Source organism: Chiloscyllium plagiosum, unplaced genomic scaffold, assembly GCF_037043375.1.
Source record: "Chiloscyllium plagiosum isolate Xiang-an unplaced genomic scaffold, Cpla_swu_hap1 HiC_scaffold_6, whole genome shotgun sequence".
NCBI classification, from domain to species: Eukaryota; Metazoa; Chordata; class Chondrichthyes; order Orectolobiformes; family Hemiscylliidae; genus Chiloscyllium; species Chiloscyllium plagiosum.
This window is the reverse complement of record NW_028270144.1, coordinates 29144466-29162240: the sequence shown is the minus strand read 5'-3', so window position 1 is coordinate 29162240 and position 17775 is coordinate 29144466. Positions and strand designations below refer to the sequence as shown.

The 17775-nt window shown below is 40.0% G+C and overlaps 1 protein-coding gene across 2 annotated transcripts in view; it reads left to right on the top strand.

Moving 5' to 3' along the window:
- klf12b (Kruppel like factor 12b) overlaps positions 1-16059 on the top strand; it is a 283688-nt gene extending 267629 nt beyond the window's left edge. For both annotated transcript variants that reach the window (XM_087987944.1, XM_043691384.2), the window contains exon 7: positions 12228-16059. In XM_087987944.1, the coding sequence (XP_087844070.1) occupies positions 12228-12409 (182 nt within the window). In that variant the 3' untranslated portion in view covers positions 12410-16059. The remainder of the gene's footprint in view (positions 1-12227) is intronic.
- The last annotated feature ends 1716 nt before the right edge of the window (positions 16060-17775 follow it).

Here is a 17775-nt window from a genome sequence, read left to right as displayed (position 1 = left end):
TTGTAATGAATACGTATTTTAAAAGCAAAGACTTGATAAGAATTATCGTTAAATCATTTCCTAGAATTGGAAAATATGCCCGTCTTGCATATTTTTAGCAAAATTTCATTTGGATAAATTGTCTTACAGACTTCACACGGGGAAGCTATGATTGGTCTGAAAATAATTCTTTTTTGCCTTTGGGTGGAATAATTCTGATCGACAAGGTTCAAGCAATTTTCCTCTACTGTTTGTTTGTCAGGTTTTAATTAAGTTGATGCAGTTTCCTTATTGAGGACTTCTTGATCTGACTGTGCCACATTCTTCCTGAATCCCTGAACTTCAGACACAGTCACACATTGCAAAAGGTTTCCTCACATTGCCCCTCCCCTTGTTATCCCCACCTTCTTTGCCAACAAACCAAATATGACAAAGAATGTTTCATTTACTGATTAACTCTCACAGCACTAATGTTTCCAGGAATCATTAGCATTTCAAATGTGTATTTTGCCAGATTAATTTGGAAGAGTTAACATTAATATATATGCAAATTTATTGCTAGCTCACTCAAAGGCTATTTAGTTTGATCACTTAATTTTCGTTCACCCTCTCGGCAAGGATTATGGTACTATGAGTCACAGTAGTAAGGTCTGTTGAGTTTACAGTAAATAGATTATTGAAAGTTAAAAATCACACAACACCAGGTTATAGTTCAACAGGTTTATTTGGAAGCACTAGCTTTCGGAGCACTGCTCCTTCACCAGGTAATTGTGGTGCAGAACCGTAAGACGCAGAATTTATAGCAAAAGATTACAGTGTCATGCAACTGAAATGATGTATTGAACAAACCTAGATTGTTGTTAAGTTTTCATCTTTTAGAATGGGTTGCAGGTTTGGTTCATTAATGTGTAAATCCCAGAATTTAAGTCACATTCTCAAGATAATTTAAGGTTTGATCAAAAAAGGTAACGTCTCAGCTCAGACAATGCACTAAAGGTTTGGGGTTAGAGTCTGTCTGTATTCTAATCTTGAGTCAGGCTGGCTCTGTTTCCAAAGTGGAATTTACAAAATATTACATGGATTGACTGCCTGCAGATTGTACATTTTTTGAGCAAAATAGAATGTTTCTGCAAATATAATTCTGCAAATACAAATTCACCCCATAGACTTATATGTGTGTGTGTGTGTGTATATGCAGGAGAGAGTGACTGAGTTGTGCATGTGAGTATGTGTGTGTGAATGCACATAAGAGAGTGTGTGTTCATGTGTGTGTAAGCTTGGTAAATTGTGTGTATGTGTATGATGGGGTATAAGCCTGTGAGAGGATGCATGTGTGCGTGTGGAGGGTGTATGTGCGTGTGTATGAGAGAGAGCCTGCATGAATGTGTGTCTGTGTGTACAGTGTAGTGGGGTTCACCTGTAGTGTGACATGAACCCAAGGTTCCGGTTGAGGCCATCCTCATGGGTACCAAACTTGGCTATCAGCTTCTGCTCAAAGCCACTTTGCATTGTTGCCTGTCCTGAAGTCCAGCTTGGAGTATTGTCACCTGAAGGTCCGAGGCCGGATGTCCCTGACCGTTGAAGTTTGCCCCAACTGGGAGGGAACACCCCTGCCTGGTGATTGTTGTACGGTGTCCATTCATCCATTGTCACTGCATCTGCTTGGTCTCACCAATATACCATGTCAGGGCATCCTTGCCTGCAGCGTATGAGATAGACAACATTGACTGAGTCACAAGAGTACCTGTCATTTCCATGTGAGTAGTGTCCTCATGGTTAATGGTGGTATCCGTGTCAACACTCTGACACGTCTTGCAGTGGTTGCCCTGACAGGGCTGTACAGTGTTGTGGTTGATATTATCCTGAAGACTGGGCAGTTTGCATCGAACCCACTCACTCACTCACACAGACATATTCTCTCTCTCTATCTCTCTCTCTCTCTCAATTGCAACATTTAAGAGGCATTTGGATGGGTAAATGAATAGGAAGGGTTTGGAGGGCTATGGGCCTGGTGTTGGCAGGTGGGACTAGATTGGGTTGGGATATCTGGTCGGCATGGATGGGTTGGACCGAAGGGTCTGTTTCCATGCTGTACATCTCTATGACTCTCTCTCTCTCTCTCACTCTCTCTCTCTCTCTCTCTCTCCCTCCCCCTCCTGCATGCGCACACACATAAAAGTCTATGGGGTGAATTTGTATTTGCAGAATTTTATTTGCAGATGCATTCTATTTTGCTCAAAAGGTGCACAACCTGCAGGCACAGTCAATTCATTTAGTATTTTATAAATTCATCTTGGGTAATAGAACCAGTCTGACTCAAGTTTGGTATACAGACAGACTCTAACCTCACACCTTTAATGCATTGTCTGAGCTGACATGTCACTTTTTTTATAAAACCTTAAGTTATCTCGAGAATGTGACTTAAAAGAAGTTCTGGGATTTACATACTAATGAACTGAAACCTGTAACCCATTCTAAGAGATGAAAGACTTATCAACAATCTAGGTTTGTTCAATATATCATTTCAGTTGCATGATACTGTAACCTTTTGCTATAAATTCTGTGTCTTATGGTCCTGCTCCACAACTACCTGATGAAGGAGCAGCGCTTTGAAAGCTAGTGCTTCCAAATAAACCTGTTGGACTATAACCTCGTGTTGTGTGATTTTTAACTTTGTCCACCCCAGTCCATATCATAGATTATTGAAATCTCTATTTTGTGTTCAGACTTCCTTGCACTATCTTAGTGTAGGAGCTGTAGGAGCATCCTTTAGTAAGAACTGAGCCCACAGTCTTTTAGCTGAACGTAAAGATTCAAACTGTAATACCTGGTAGTCAGAGAGTTTAATCTTCTCATACAAGACACTTCCCTGCAACCTATCACGCAGAAAAGAAATTACACACCCAGAGAAATTTTCAATTGCACCTGTAAGTTGCAACATTTTGATATTTTCGTACAGTTGTAGGTTTCTTAGCTATGAGCTAAAATTTTGAGGGTTCAAACTCCACTCCTGACCTAGAGTTCAAAATCTGCTGCATCCTCAAACAGACTATTTAAATCTGTTCAAATTTAGGTTGACATGGAAAGGTCAGACGACACTAATGGGAAGAAGAGCAGGGAGTTGTAAGTGTTTTGGCTAATATTCTCTATTACCATTTCTAATGAAAAACAAACAGATCTAATATTTGCTTGTGCACAATAATTCTTACATTTACCATCTAGTCCGTTAATTCAAAGCATTCATGACAAGCAAATGGCTCTGAGATAAATAATAAGAGAAGTGATAAGATGTTAGAGAAGTATGTCCCTCTGTAAAACTAACACTGTCTTGTTTGGAGTTAACCTCAGGATAAACCCAGTAATGTAAATGCTGTAACAGTTGGGATTCACATTGCCCTACAACAAGGCCTCTTACATGCTGACAATTGCAATTCTACTGTTCACACTTCTGGCAATACAATTTTCTTTCTAGTTAATGGGAATCCTGAGCTGGTTTGTCAAGCAAAATCAATAAATCAGCATTTGGACTGACTTCACATCACGGCCCTGAAATGAAAGGAAGTAATTTGGATACTCGTACAGACATTTAACAGGGGAAATTATATTTAGGCCCACTGAAATGCAAGGGATTAATTTGGTCTCCTTCTGTACCATTCTGTTTGTTTAGTTGTTGCTTATAGCTTCTTTTGCTATAGTGATTTTCACTGATTCAGTATGACTTTACATTAAATTAAACAAATGTACACAGAAGACATAAAATGCAAATATATTTTTGACATTTATAAGAAATCCAGCCATGTTTCATGCTGGTGTGGCATTGTTTGACAGGCTACAGGGAAAATCTCAAATTCTCAGACAGTAAAGACTAAGATAGTGGGATGGCATTAATGAACTCATCAGCCTTAGATTACTGCACGGACTGCTTAAACCATCAGTTTTGTTTTGAGTGCCAGGTATTCGTGTAGATTACCTTCCATTTGTGTAGATTAAGTTGCTCTGTTGGAGGCTTTTACCTCCTCTATAATTCAGAGTGCACCTTCTACTGTCCAAATCTAACTAAATGATAGGAGAGCCCAATAATAATACTAACAATAAACATTTTTACAGGATACTTAACATGGTGAAGCATTCCAAAACACTTCACAGAAGCATCAATAATCAAAATTTGATACCAGGACACACAAGATATTAGTACTGGTGAATCAAAAACCTAGATTGTCAGAAACATCTTAAAAGAATTCTGGGGAAGTTCATAGAAAAATCTCAGCTGACAGCATGAAGGCAGGTATCAGAGAGGGGAAGATCAGGAAAGAGAGATATCTTTTGACTGTAACGTATCATGTGTCTTCACCAAGATATCTGACTTCAAGACAAGATTTGGTAGCAAACCACAAACTAATTTATTTACCCAAAAATAGATGGACTCTGTACAGTTTTCACAATAAATACAACCAATTTCCTGAAGCTCCTTCATTATGGAAAACAACAAAGATATAATTTACTATCAACACAATCAACATAACCTTTATGAAAAGCAAACAAAGAACTGCGGATGCTGGAAATCAGAAACAAAAACAGAAATTGCTGGAAAAGCTTAGCAGGTTGGCAGCATTTGTGGAGGTAGGAGAAAGTGAGGACTGCAAATACTGGAAAGTCAGAGTCGAAAATTGTGGCGCTGGAAAAAGTACAGCAGGTCAGGCAGCATCTGAGGAGCAGGAGAGTTGATGTTTCAGGGAAGGGGCAGTGGAGCTAGGAGAAAGGTGGGTGGGAAGGCAATAGGTGGGTGAAGGTAGGAGGTGATGGTGATAGGTCAGTGGGAAGTGTAGAGCTGATAAGTGGGAAGGAAGATGGAAAGGTAGGTCAGGTCAAGAGGGCTGGTCTGAGTTAGAGGGTTGGATCTGGGATGAGTAGGGGGCAGTTGAGATTTGGAAGCTGGTGAATTCAGTATTCATGCTGTGTGGTTGTAGGCTCCAGAGGCGGAAGATGAGGTGTTCCTCCTCCAGTCTGTGGGTGGCCTTGTGTAGGCAATTGAGGAGGCCCAGAATGGATCTGTGGAAAGAAAGCAGAGTTAATGTTTCAGGTCCAGTGACCTGAATTTCTGAGGAAGGATCATTGGACCCAAAATATTAATTCTGCTTTCTCTCCACAGATGCTGCCAGACCTTTTTGAGTTTTTCCAGCAATTTCTGTTTTCATTATGGACTCACTTCTGTGAAGCGAACTTGTCTTAGGTTTTCATACTAGCCTCCAATTGATTTGTATTTGGCAACTATGGTGGAACCTTAATTGAGATTGCAGGTCAATTGTAGAAAACCAATACTGCGAGCTGCCTCAGTAGGTAATCCTTTTGCAAACTAAATTTGACACTAACACAGCATTGTAGGTTTTAAAGTTCAGCTTAGGCAACACAAAAAAAGTTTAACTTACGCACAGGGATCTAGGTTAAACAGTGTTGTATGTGTGATAGGAACTCACAAGACATCATGTTTGACTAATTTATGCGGGAAGAATGTTCCCAGCATTGGGGAATTCCAGAATAAGGGGTCACAATCGAAGAATGTGGGGTAAGCCATTCAGGACTGAGATGAGGACAAATTCCTTCACTCAGAGACTAGTGAGCCCATGGAATTCTCTCCCACAGGAAGCTATTGGGGCCAGTTCATTAGATATATTCAAGAGACAGCTGGACATGGCCCTTGCGGCTAAAGGGATCAAGAAGTGTGGGAGACGGCAGGAATGGGATACTGAGATTTGGACTTCCAGAAGGCATTTAACAAGGTACTTCACAAAAGGTTAAGTCATAAGATCAGAGCTCATGGTGTTGGAGATGGTATCTTGGCACAGATAGAGAATTGGCTAATGGGCAGGAAACAGTCAGTAGAGATAAGGGGGGGGGGGGGTCTTTTTTCAGGCTCCAGTCATCTCTAAGCAGTGGAATTCTGCAGAGATTCATGCTGGGACCACAACTGTTTACAATATATATTAATGACTTGGAGGACGGAAGAAAACGTAATGTAGCCAAATTTGTAGATGACACAGAAATAGGTGGCAAGGCAGGCAGTGGGAGGAATACAGACAGTTTTGAGAGATATTAACAGGTTAATTATGTGGGCAAATAGAGTTCAGTGTGGGAAGATGTGAAGTTATTCCTCTTTGGAAGAGAGGACAAAGAATAATTGTACATAAATGGAGGAAAACTCCGAAACATTGCAACACAAAGGGACGTGGGGGTATATGTACACCAAAAGCAGAAAGCTAGCACACAGGTGGAGCAGGTAGTGAGGAATGGAAATGGAATATTGGCCTTTATTTCAAGGGGATTGGAATATAAGAGTGGGGAAGACATATTGTGATTGGACGAGGTGCTTGTGGGACCAATCTGGAGCAGCTTTAGTCCCCTTATTTAAGAAAAGATTTATTTCGAACAAAGAACAAAGAAAATTTACAGCCCAGGAACAGGCCCTTCGGCCCTCCAAGCCTGAGCCGATCCAAATGTACTGTCTAAACCTGTCAGTCAATTCCTATGCATCTGTATCCCTCTGCTCCCCACTTACTCATGCATCTGTCCAGACACTTCTTAAATGAATCTACCGTGCCTGCCTCCAGCACCTCTGCTGGCAACGCGTTCCAGGCACCTACCACGCTCTGTGTAAAGTACTTGCCGCGTGTATCCCCCTTAAACTTTCCACCTCTCACCTTGAAAGCGTGACCTCTGGTTATTGAATCCTTCACCCTGGGAAAAAGCTTGTCTCTATCCACCCTGTCTATACCCTTCATGATTTCGTAAACCTCAATCAGGTCCTCCCTCAATCTCATTTTTTCTTATGAAAATAAACCTAACCTACTCAACCTCTCTTCATAGCTAGCACCTTCCATACCAGACAACGTCTTCGTAAACCTTCTCTGCACCCTTTCCAAAGTGTCCACATCCTTTTGGTAATGTGGCGACCAGAACTGTACACAATTATTCTAAATGCGGCTGAACCAATGTCTTGTACACTTTTAACATGACTTGCCAGCTCTTATACTCAATACCCCGTCCAATGAAGGCAAGCATACTATATGCCTTCTTGATCACTCTATCCACCTGTACAGCAACCTTCAGGGTACAATGGACCTGCACTCCCAGATCTCTTTGCCCATCAACTTTTCCCAAGGCTCTTCTGTTCATTGTATAATTCGCTCTAGAATTAATCTTGCCTAAATGCATCATCTCACATTTGTCTGGATTGAAAACCATCTGCCACTTTTCCAACCAACACTCCAGTCTATCTATATCCTCCTGTATTCTCTGACAGTCCCTTATGCTTTCTGCTACTCCACCAATCTTTGCATCATCTGCAAACTTGCTGATCATACCAACAGTGCCCTCTTCTAGATCACTTAGGTATATTACAAACAACAATGGCCCCAACACTGACCCCTGTGGAACACCAGTGGTCACCTTTCTCCATTTCGAGAAACTCCCTTTAACTACTACTCTCTGTCTCCTGTTGCTCAACCAGCTCTTTATCCACCTAGCTAGAACACCCTGCACACCTTGTGACTTCACTTTCTCCATTAGTCTACCCTGGAGAACCTTATCAAATGCCTTACTAAAGTCCATGTATATAACATCAGCAGCCCTGCCTTCATCTATCAACTTGGTCACTTCCTCGAAGAACTCTATTAAGTTGGTAAGGCACGATCTCCCCCGCATAAAACCATGTTACCTATCACTGATACGCCCATTCTTTTCTAAATATAAATAGATCCTATCCCTCAGTACCCTCTCCGGCATCTTCCCCACCACCTATGTCAGGCTCACTAGTCTGTAGTTACCCGGAATATTCCTATTTTTACGGGGGTACAACATGAGCAACCCTCCAGTCCTCCGGCACCTCACCTGTATTTAAGGATGCCACAAAAATATCTGTCAGGGCCCCAGCTATTCCCTCTCTCGCCTCCCTCAGCAGCCTGGAATAGATCCCATGCGGTCCTGGGGATTTGTCCACCTTAATAACCTCTAGCCTACCCAACACATCTTCCCTACTTATGTCAATGTGATCCAGACTAATCAAACTTCTATCTCTAATTTCAAGATTCACCATGTTTCTCTCCTCAGTGAATACTGATGCAAAGTAATCATTCAGAATCTCACCCATTCTCTCAGGTTCGACACACAGCCTTCCTTCGTTATCCTTTAGCAGACCAATCCTTTCTCTAGTTACTCGCTTGCTTCTTATATAAGAATAAAATGCTTTGGGATTCTCCTTAATTCTGCTAGCTAAAGCTATTTCATGACCCCTTTTAGCCCGCTTGATTCCTTGTTTAAGACTTGTCCTACTCTCCCGATATTCCTCCAGGGCCAGTTCTGTTCTTAACTGCCTAGACCTTATGTATGCTTGCCTTTTCCTCTTGGCTAGTCGTACAATTTCTCCTGTCATCCATGGTTCACGAATCTTGCCCTTCCTGTCCTTTGCCTTCAATGGGACATGTCTATCCTGCACTATCTTTAACCTATATTTGAAAGCCTCCCACATCTCAAATGTGGACTTCCCTTCAAATAGCTGTGTCTAATCCACATTTCCCAACTCCTGCCTAATTTTTATATAATTGGCCTTGGCCCAGTTCACCATTCTTCCCTTAGGACCACTCTCTTCTTTATCTACAAGTATTCTAAAACTTACAGAATTGCGGACACTGTTCCCAAAGAAATCCCCCACCGCAACTTCTGGCTCGTTCCCCAGTACCAGGTCCAATATGGCCCCTTCCCTCGTCAGGCTATTGACATACTGCTCTAGAAAACTCTCCTGGACACTTCTTACAAATTCTACTCCATCCAGACCTCTGACGCTAAGTGTATCCCAGTCAATGTTGGGAAAATTAAAATCTCCCATCACCACTACCCTATTCCCTCTACATCTTTCCATAATCTGTTTACCTATTTGTTCTTCTACCTCACGCTCACGGTTGGGAGACCTGTAATACAGCCCCAACAATGTAACTGCATCCTTCTTATTTCTCAGCTTCACCCTCACTAACCAAGACCTCCATAGTGTCCTCCTTTAGCACAGCCGTGATATTGTCCCTGACCAGCAATGCAACTCCACCCCCACTTTTACCTCCCTGTCCTGTCTGAAGTGTCTATATCCTGGAACATTTAGTTGCCAATCATCATGCCCTTCCTTCAACCAAGTCTTTGTGATTGCAATAACGTCATACTCCCAGGCACCAATCCAAGCCCTAAGTTCATCTGCCTTACCCACTATACTCCTTGCATTAAAGTAGATGCATTTCAGGCCACCAGTTCTTTTGCACTCATCTGCTCCCTGCCTACTCTTCCCTGTATTAATGCCATCTTCATAATTCTTACAGTCTCCAGTCTCCACCTCGCTTCCTACTTGTTTTCTCTTCTGGTTCCTAGGCCCCTGCCACATTAGTTTAAAACCTCCATTAATTGGAAGTAGTTCATGAATGTTCACTAGGATGATCCGTGGTATGGAGGAATTGTCTTATGAGCAAAACAGTTTCAGAAACTGCTCATTGGAATTTAGAAGAATGAAAGCTGATCTCATTGAAATATTTAGGATTCTTAAGGGACTCGACAGGGCCAATGCCTGAAAGAATGTTTCCCCTCGGGGAAGTCTCGGACTAGAGGGTACAAGCTCAGAAATAAGGATGTCAATAGAACAATGAGACGAGGAGGAATTTCTTCTCTTGGAGGCTTTGGTGCCTTTGGAACTCCTTGCCACTGAGAGCTTTGGGGCAGACTCCTTTTGTATATTCGAGGTTGAGGTAACTAAATTCTTGATGAGTAGGGAAAATCACAGATTACTGGGAAAGAGCAGGAAAGCAGACACGAGGTGTGTCAGACACGAGCCGTGATCCTGCTGAATGGCAGAGCAGGCTCGAGGGGCCAAATGGCCCACTCCTGTTCCTTTTTCTTTGGTCTTCACTTCAGCAATATCAGGTGTGAAACTTAGAGCATCATGGCTCAATCATACTCTGTAATCCTTCTCTAAATTGGATGCACAGTATCAGAGAATGGGAATACCTGGGTGGAGAGACCATTGGCACTTCCTGTCTTCTAGCTCCCACTTCCTGCCCCCGCCCCATCTTGCTTCCCTAGCCCTACTGCCCAGACTAGGGTTAGTTCTAACGCTAACCTTAACCAGCTGAGCATTTGCTGCCTAGCTCCTTGTAAATGCTAGAGTGTGACTCCCACTAAGCATTTACATTACTGATCATGTCAGAGGCCTCCAGTCAAATTGCTTAATTGTGCAATCTTTAGAATTCTTGTCTCCTTTCAAAGTAATTCCATCCTCTTCCAGTACTGCGTCAGTGCCCCTTTTCCAGTCAGCAGCATTGCATTTCATTCCTCCACACCAATGAGTTCCCTCTTGCTGTTAAAGATCATTCAACTATGGTCAGATACAAAAGGAACACACTTACCTGAGATCCAAGCAGGTCAAAATTCATCCCTGACTTTCTCGGTGTAGGTTTAAGAAAATCCAGCCCTTTAAAGCTGCTCAGACTGATATCAAATTTCCTTGAAGTAAAAGCATTACAGAGGATTCGGCCTGAGTCAGGGATAACAGTAAAATTTACAAATGGCAGAACGCACAGACCACTGTTCCAAAGCAGTTCAGGAGTTTACAAGAACAGGGAGGAAGGAAAAAGAACTGCTCACACAGCTCAACTTTCAGTTTCTGGCTAAATATTAAAAGACAAATGTAGATGAAGTGATTGACTGTTGTTAACCTCATCTAAACAGTCAAGTGAGCAAAATGTCTTAAGCACTGAAGAGATGGCAGTACTGATTCATAGACTCACTAAAAGTGGTGCCAAACTGAATCAATGGAGATGAAGAATGAGGGACAAGATAAATTAGCAAATAATGGCAGGTAAAAAGACATGAGGTAGCTATATAACCGCATAATATATTCATAAGTATTGTCTTCTTTCACTTCATGAAATAAAAATAGCTTATGGTTTATAAACCAAACACTCCATCAATCTTAAATTCATCTTGAGTGTCTTCCTCACCCTGACCTCCGACGAAAATAAGCAGCTCATGGATTTCTTTATCACTGTAGTTGAGATCATTCAGCCGCATGTGTTTCACTCCCTACATCCAGCAACAAGTGAAATCTTTGGGTTGTGTCATGTTCTGTTGTGTTGTGTTGGTTACAGGGGCTCCATGGAATGTTTATAACATAGTGGGTGGTGGCCCTCAGAAGCAAAACGTTTGAGAATCAATGTTCACCAGCTTCTTGTTCTGAATTAAGAATTGTAGCACTATTTGGTGGTCAATTAATTGGCAGGCCTTTGGCACATTAAGTGTTAGTTTCATTATGTAGAATCAATAACCAACCGACAAAGGTTGAAGATCATTGGCAAAAGAATCAAAAGAGGGAGATACCTTTTTGAAGCATTTAATTAAAAATCTAGGATAGGCCTGTGGACTTCTAATGCTCTTATCTTATGAATTTGTTATCATTTGGAAGAGCTTCCTGAAAAGATAGTGGAAGTATTTGATTTTAAAAAGCTTGAGAGATATGTTTAACATCCATGTTGAGGGTTTTGGACAGAATAGGTCGGGAGAGATTGTTCCTGTTGGTGGAAGGACAGAAATAGATGGCCCGGATTTTAAATGATTGGCAAGAAAGAAGCAATGGAAATACGAGGAAAAAAACTTTTATTATGCAGGGAATGGTTAGGATCGGGAATACAAGAAGTGACAAAGTGGCGGAGGTAGATTCAGTCGTAGCTTTCAAAAAAGAATTGGCTTAGAACCTGAAAAGGAATATTTTCAGGAATATGGGGAAGAAGAAGGCGAGTGACATGTGTTGACTTTCTCTTGCAACAGCTGTCAATGGGCAAAATGATCCTGATTTGGGGTTCTAATCATTCTGCAATTCTAAAATTTCAATAATGAGAGAATGGATCAATATTTGGAGGTAAAGAAGGTGGGGAGGTCTGGGCAAAGGGCAGCTCAGTGGGACTGATTAGAACACTGCTTTAAAGAGCTGCAGATCCAAATGGTTTCTCTCTATGCAATGTGATTCAATATATTGTTCTTCTGTGATATATTCTAATCATGATTTCAATATTAGAACTAATGAAATGATTATCACTTTGCAGAGACATGGACTTCAGAAGTGACGTGATTTAATCAAATTGTGTTTTTTAAAGATATTTTCAAGATTATAGATATAGTCATTACTAGAAGTAATTTTAACTTGACTTATGTATGCTTAATTTTAGGTGAAAAACCATATAAATGCACATGGGAAGGCTGTACGTGGAAATTTGCTCGTTCAGATGAGCTGACAAGGCACTACCGCAAGCACACAGGAGTGAAACCCTTCAAGTGTGCAGACTGTGACCGTAGTTTCTCACGTTCAGATCACCTGGCACTGCATCGTCGGAGACACATGCTTGTTTGAAAGTGATTTCAAAAACAGTGGGGCAACGGAGCAGGATCTCCTCCAAATCCCCAGGATTCAGCTGGGCTGAATTATGAAGTGTATCAATTGAGGAGACATCTCCAATCATCCAAAAGGAGAACAAGTTAAAAAGCACTCTAATCTTTCCCATTGCTGACAGTCAAAACTAACCGTCAGTGATTTGGCAATTTTGATGATTTCAGTTTGGCCTGTGATCTTGTCCAAGGCTATTCACAATGAGTTGCTGCATTTTTTAGAAAAAGTTCTCATTTTAAATCAATTTAACATTACTAGGATTCTTCAACTACTGGATAAACCTAGCAGGCCGGTATTTAGTGCTGAATTTAATTTACCCATTGTTTCTATTCCACTTGCTTTTATATTCATTCAGAAAGCTCTACCCATTGTAGAGACTACTTTTGAAAAATGGTAAGAAACAAGCGAGGATAAAGACTTGATGATATTTTCCTCTATTCCATACTCATGCCCTAAAAAACAGTGCACGGAGGATAGTATAGTCCATAGTTGATGAAGTGAATTATATGCCAGTGCTGTGTCATGGATCATGATGGACAGGTTATTATTCTGCAACAGAATTAATGAAAACTCCTCCTCTAGTTGAAAAATTACAACTGCTGCAGTGATCTGTACTGGGCTACATAAACAAACTCGGGATGGGTAGGACATGGGATGAGAGAGAAGAGGGGATAATGGAGGCATTATAGCTTCAGTAATTTGTTATACATCATGGTGCACTATAACTTGGTGCTTATGCCTTTCCAAGTATCCTGCCACCTGCATGATTGCACTCACCAGGAATTATGCATTTCTCACAAGAACTACATCAATCCAGTTTTGCTTTTCTTTCAGTTGCATAGAGGTGTATTACATGGTGTCAGGAGATGGATTATCAAACTATCTGATGTACAAATTAGAATTTTTTTTTTTCATTTTTGTTGAGCTAAGGGTTATTGATTCTGTTCGAAGTCTGTAAGCCTATCTTAGATTTTAATTGAATTCAATGGGCTATCATAAATGCCAGAATCCTTATTTCATTTTAATTGTTTCCATCAGCAACAGCATCTTGCAGAACTATAGCATAAAAAAAAGCTATAACATTGGCCACAATATTAGTCAAAAGTAAATTTATGATTAGATACAGTGTTTTAATTGGCCTTTAATAATGGTAGTATGGTCAATATATAGCATAATTCCTGTTCCACGTGGAAAGGATTCTCTACTTGTTAGCCTTCGATTGATGCTGTTGGTGTGATTGTTTACAGCCACAGCATCTTTCACAGCTGTAGCATCTTAACCATACAGAACTCCCCACTTATTGTTTACTGGCACTGTCCATTGGATCACATAATACTCAACATAAAATGTAAGATGAAAATAGGAAGAGGTTCTGCAGATGGCAAACAGAGGTCATGGGAAAAAAATGTGAAGTTATTTCATTAATTATTGCTTAATTTTACCATTGAAGAATTTGCTGCAGCTCTCCAGAGTTGGTCATTATTAGGAGTTTCTATATTACGGTGTATTACTGTACAGATTTGAAGTGCATGAAATAGATTCCTTTTTACTTAACAAACAGTTAAGTAAGAACTAAGATCCACTTTGCTGGTTTCAATTGCAGCACCTAATCATAATGTTCCTTGCATCTAGTAGGTCTTCTTTAAGCGATCACTGTCTTAAATGACACAGGCACAATTAAGCTCTTTCGCCTCACTGTTGGGGGGAAGTGACATGAGTTTTTTTTTAAAAATGAGTGTTTATTCATATTTTCTTGACTAGTTCAAATCTACTTTGTAAAATTGTGTGTATAGTAGATGACAGTTCATTCCACTCATCTGCTTTAAGACAGCAATATTTCTAGGAAAAAAAAAGCAAAGTCAAAAAAAGACTGATAAACAAAGCGCAGAGCTGTTCTTATTGATAGTCAAAGCCTGCCAGTAGCATCTTCTAACCCGATTAATGTGACGTTACATCACGTGAAGAAGAGAAATGAGAGTCGGAGGCGTCTTTCTTCTGAGCTGATTTCTACTTGTCTTCTCTTCAAGGCAACATGTTTGTACAAATGTGAAAATGGAGTACTAACAGTGCCGCGTTCATTCTTGTGTTGCACAAATTGTCAATAAAGTTAAAAGTATTAAACCCTTTCCCACCTCACAGGGCAGGATTCTTCAGGGAGTATACTGTTGGCCTTCACATGAAACTGACAAACACCACCTTAAGGGACAGAGCAATGAACGTTTAACACCTTATTTCCCTCTGCAAATTCTATAGGTTGCCTCAAGTGGCCTACCTTGTGAAAATACCCATTCCACACACTATGAAATGAAATACCTTGACTGAACTGTGTTTTACAAAATAAACATCAAGCTCATATCTGAATTTACTAACAAAACGAAAAGTACTAGTGAAGGCCAAGGTTTAAAGATGAAGGTATGATTTCTTGAAGATGGATATTGTCCTTAAATATTACCAGCTCCTTTTGAAGCCACAAAGACACAATGTCTTGCACTTTGAATTCGCCTCAGTTGAGAGAAAAAAAAAGATTTATACAGGGATTAACATCCAAACTCTCAAAAACCATCCTGATATTTTACTGTACTAGTTAGGACATCTATTTTAAATATTGTATTATATGTGAAAGTTCAAAGTATTTTGAGAGTCATAGTTTTACATAGACTGTAAATAGTGGTGGGGGAAAACTAAATTGGAAGGCTTCTAATTTTCATTCTAAAGTGCACCCAGTGACCTTTGCGAAGAAAAGATTCAAATTGGCTGATTTATGAAAGGACTAGCATAAATCCTGCAATAGTTTTTAAACATCAGTGTTTTATTCTTTAGGAATAAATCCCATTTTTGAGTCTTCTGAAGAAGCTTTCCTTTTCTTGATCTTTGTACACTATTTAGTTCAGGCAATAAGTATGTGACATGTTTACTAACATTTATGTAAGTGTTGTTCTTGTATTTATGTACAATGTATGTATTGTAAATATATTCAGAACTTTTCATCTTACTGTAAAATGCTGACATCACCCAGAAATGTAAAGGGAGTCCCAGTAAAGAAATTTTGAGAGCGGATGTTCTGTTTCTCCCCAGTCTGAAAGACAAAAAAATGAACAAGTGTTTAGTTTTCCATGTGTCCCAAAATGTCTCCGTTAGTGCTTTGCGTTTCTGTATTCAACTTTCATATGAGCTGAGCTGTGAATTGAAAAACTATAGTACACATCTTTAAATGTATGCATTTGTAATTACCTGAAATATGAATGGAGGCATGAAGGTTAAATAAACTTGCTTTTGTATGTAACAAATCCAGTTAACTCTTGAGAGGGTCAGAACAGATTGCAGGAACGTTGGTAATTCACATTCAGTTGATAATTACATTGATAATTGTTGCATGATACTTTTAGAGCATGTTAAATGTTCAACTGACATGGGACAAATTATAGTTTCATTCATTAAACATTTTTTTAAAATGTTCATTCTACCGTAAAAGAATGATAAATGTGCCACCAGTATGCGCACTGGTGAAGATCAAGAAGCAGGCAATTGTAATATTTCTACAGTAAGGAAAAATTTAGAATATATGAAACATCAGAAGTTTGAATAGACCCAAGAGGACGTTAACGTGAATGAGCGCAATGATTTGAAGTGCTTTCTGCATTTAAGATATTTTTAAATGTTCTACTCTGTAATGAACATCAGTGTTAATGGTTTATTCACATCTTTGCACTAACACGGATAATGGCTTCATCATAAAGTAGTTATGCTTTGATAATTTACTTGTGCAGCCCTGTAGATATTTAGCCCTGATTATAATAAAATATCCCAAGCAAAATTTGACACCAAGCCACTTAAAGAGATATTAGGTTAGGTGGCCAAAAGCTTGGTCAAAGACCGAAATTTTCAGGAGCATCTGAAAAGGAGAAAAGCTAAATAGACAAGATTAGAAAGAGAAATGCAGAGCTTGAGGCCCATGGGCAGCTAAAGACATTGTGCCTAACCACAAAATAACTAAAACCGATAATGTTTTAGATGCTAGAGTTAGAGGAGCTCAGACAGCTTGGAGGATTGTGGGACTGGAGGTGGTTATAGAGTTAGTGAAAAGATGAGACCATGGAGGGATTTGAAAATGAGGATGAGTATTTGAAAATTCAAGGCATTGCTTAAATAGGAGCTAGTGCACCTTTGCAAACACAAGTGATGGCATGAATGGAACTTGGTACAACTTAAGACAAGGCACTAGAATTTTGATTAGCCTAAATTTTACAGAAGTCAGAACATCGGAGGCATACGCACGAGTGAATAAGAAGTCAAATCTAGACCTAACAAAGGCACCGAGCATCAATAACAGACACAACTCCAACAAAAAGAAAACAATTCTAATATGCTAAAACCAAACAATGAGGCTGGAGTGATTTATAAGCATCATCCAAAAGTGCGCACACATTTTTGGGTAGTCAACATCAAATCGTTTTTCATGCCAGTTGTGGGTGTCACTGACTCGGTGAGCCTGTTCATTTTTATATAGCATCTTCAACATAATAGAAATATTCTATTACACTCAGAAGAAGCAACAACAATGCACACTGAAATATTGTACCATTGACTATCAATAAAACCCCACCCCATCCTCCATCAGTTTATCCACACTAATATATTGCAAGAAGCCAACAATTAAAATGCCTATTCCAGACAAGTTATCCATGTTCATGCCAAGGAATGGAATACTCTGTCGTACATGGAATAGTGACAAAGTTAATTTAGAGCCATCGAGCTGTAAAGCATAGAAACAGACCTTTCAGTCCAACTCGTCCATGCCAACCAGATATCCTAAATTAATTTGGTCCCATTTGCTGCGTTTGGCCATATCCCTCTAAACCCTTCCTATTCATATACCCAACCTTTTAAAAGTTGTAATTATACTCACCTCCACGACTTCCTCTGACAGCTCATTCCATGTACCCAGCACCCTCTGCGTGAAAAATTTGCCCTCAGGTCCTTTTTAAATCTTCCCCCTCTCATCTTCAACATATGCCCTCTAGTTCTGGACTCCTCCATCCCAGAGAAAAGACCTTGCCTATTCACCACATCCATGCCCCATGTGATTTTATAAACCTCTATAAGGTCACACCTCAGCCTCTGATACTCCAAGGTTTCATTAGTTCACGTATGGACTATCTACAATCTGTTGGAAGATAAAAACATCCTCTTGGGAAAGCCATAGGCTTACCTTTGTCAATAAGTTTTCACAATCACAGGTTGGCCTGAAGCTCTTTTAAAGCCAATGAAGTCATTTTGAGGAGTAATCATTTATGTAAGGAAATGTGGCTAACATCTTACACACAGCATAC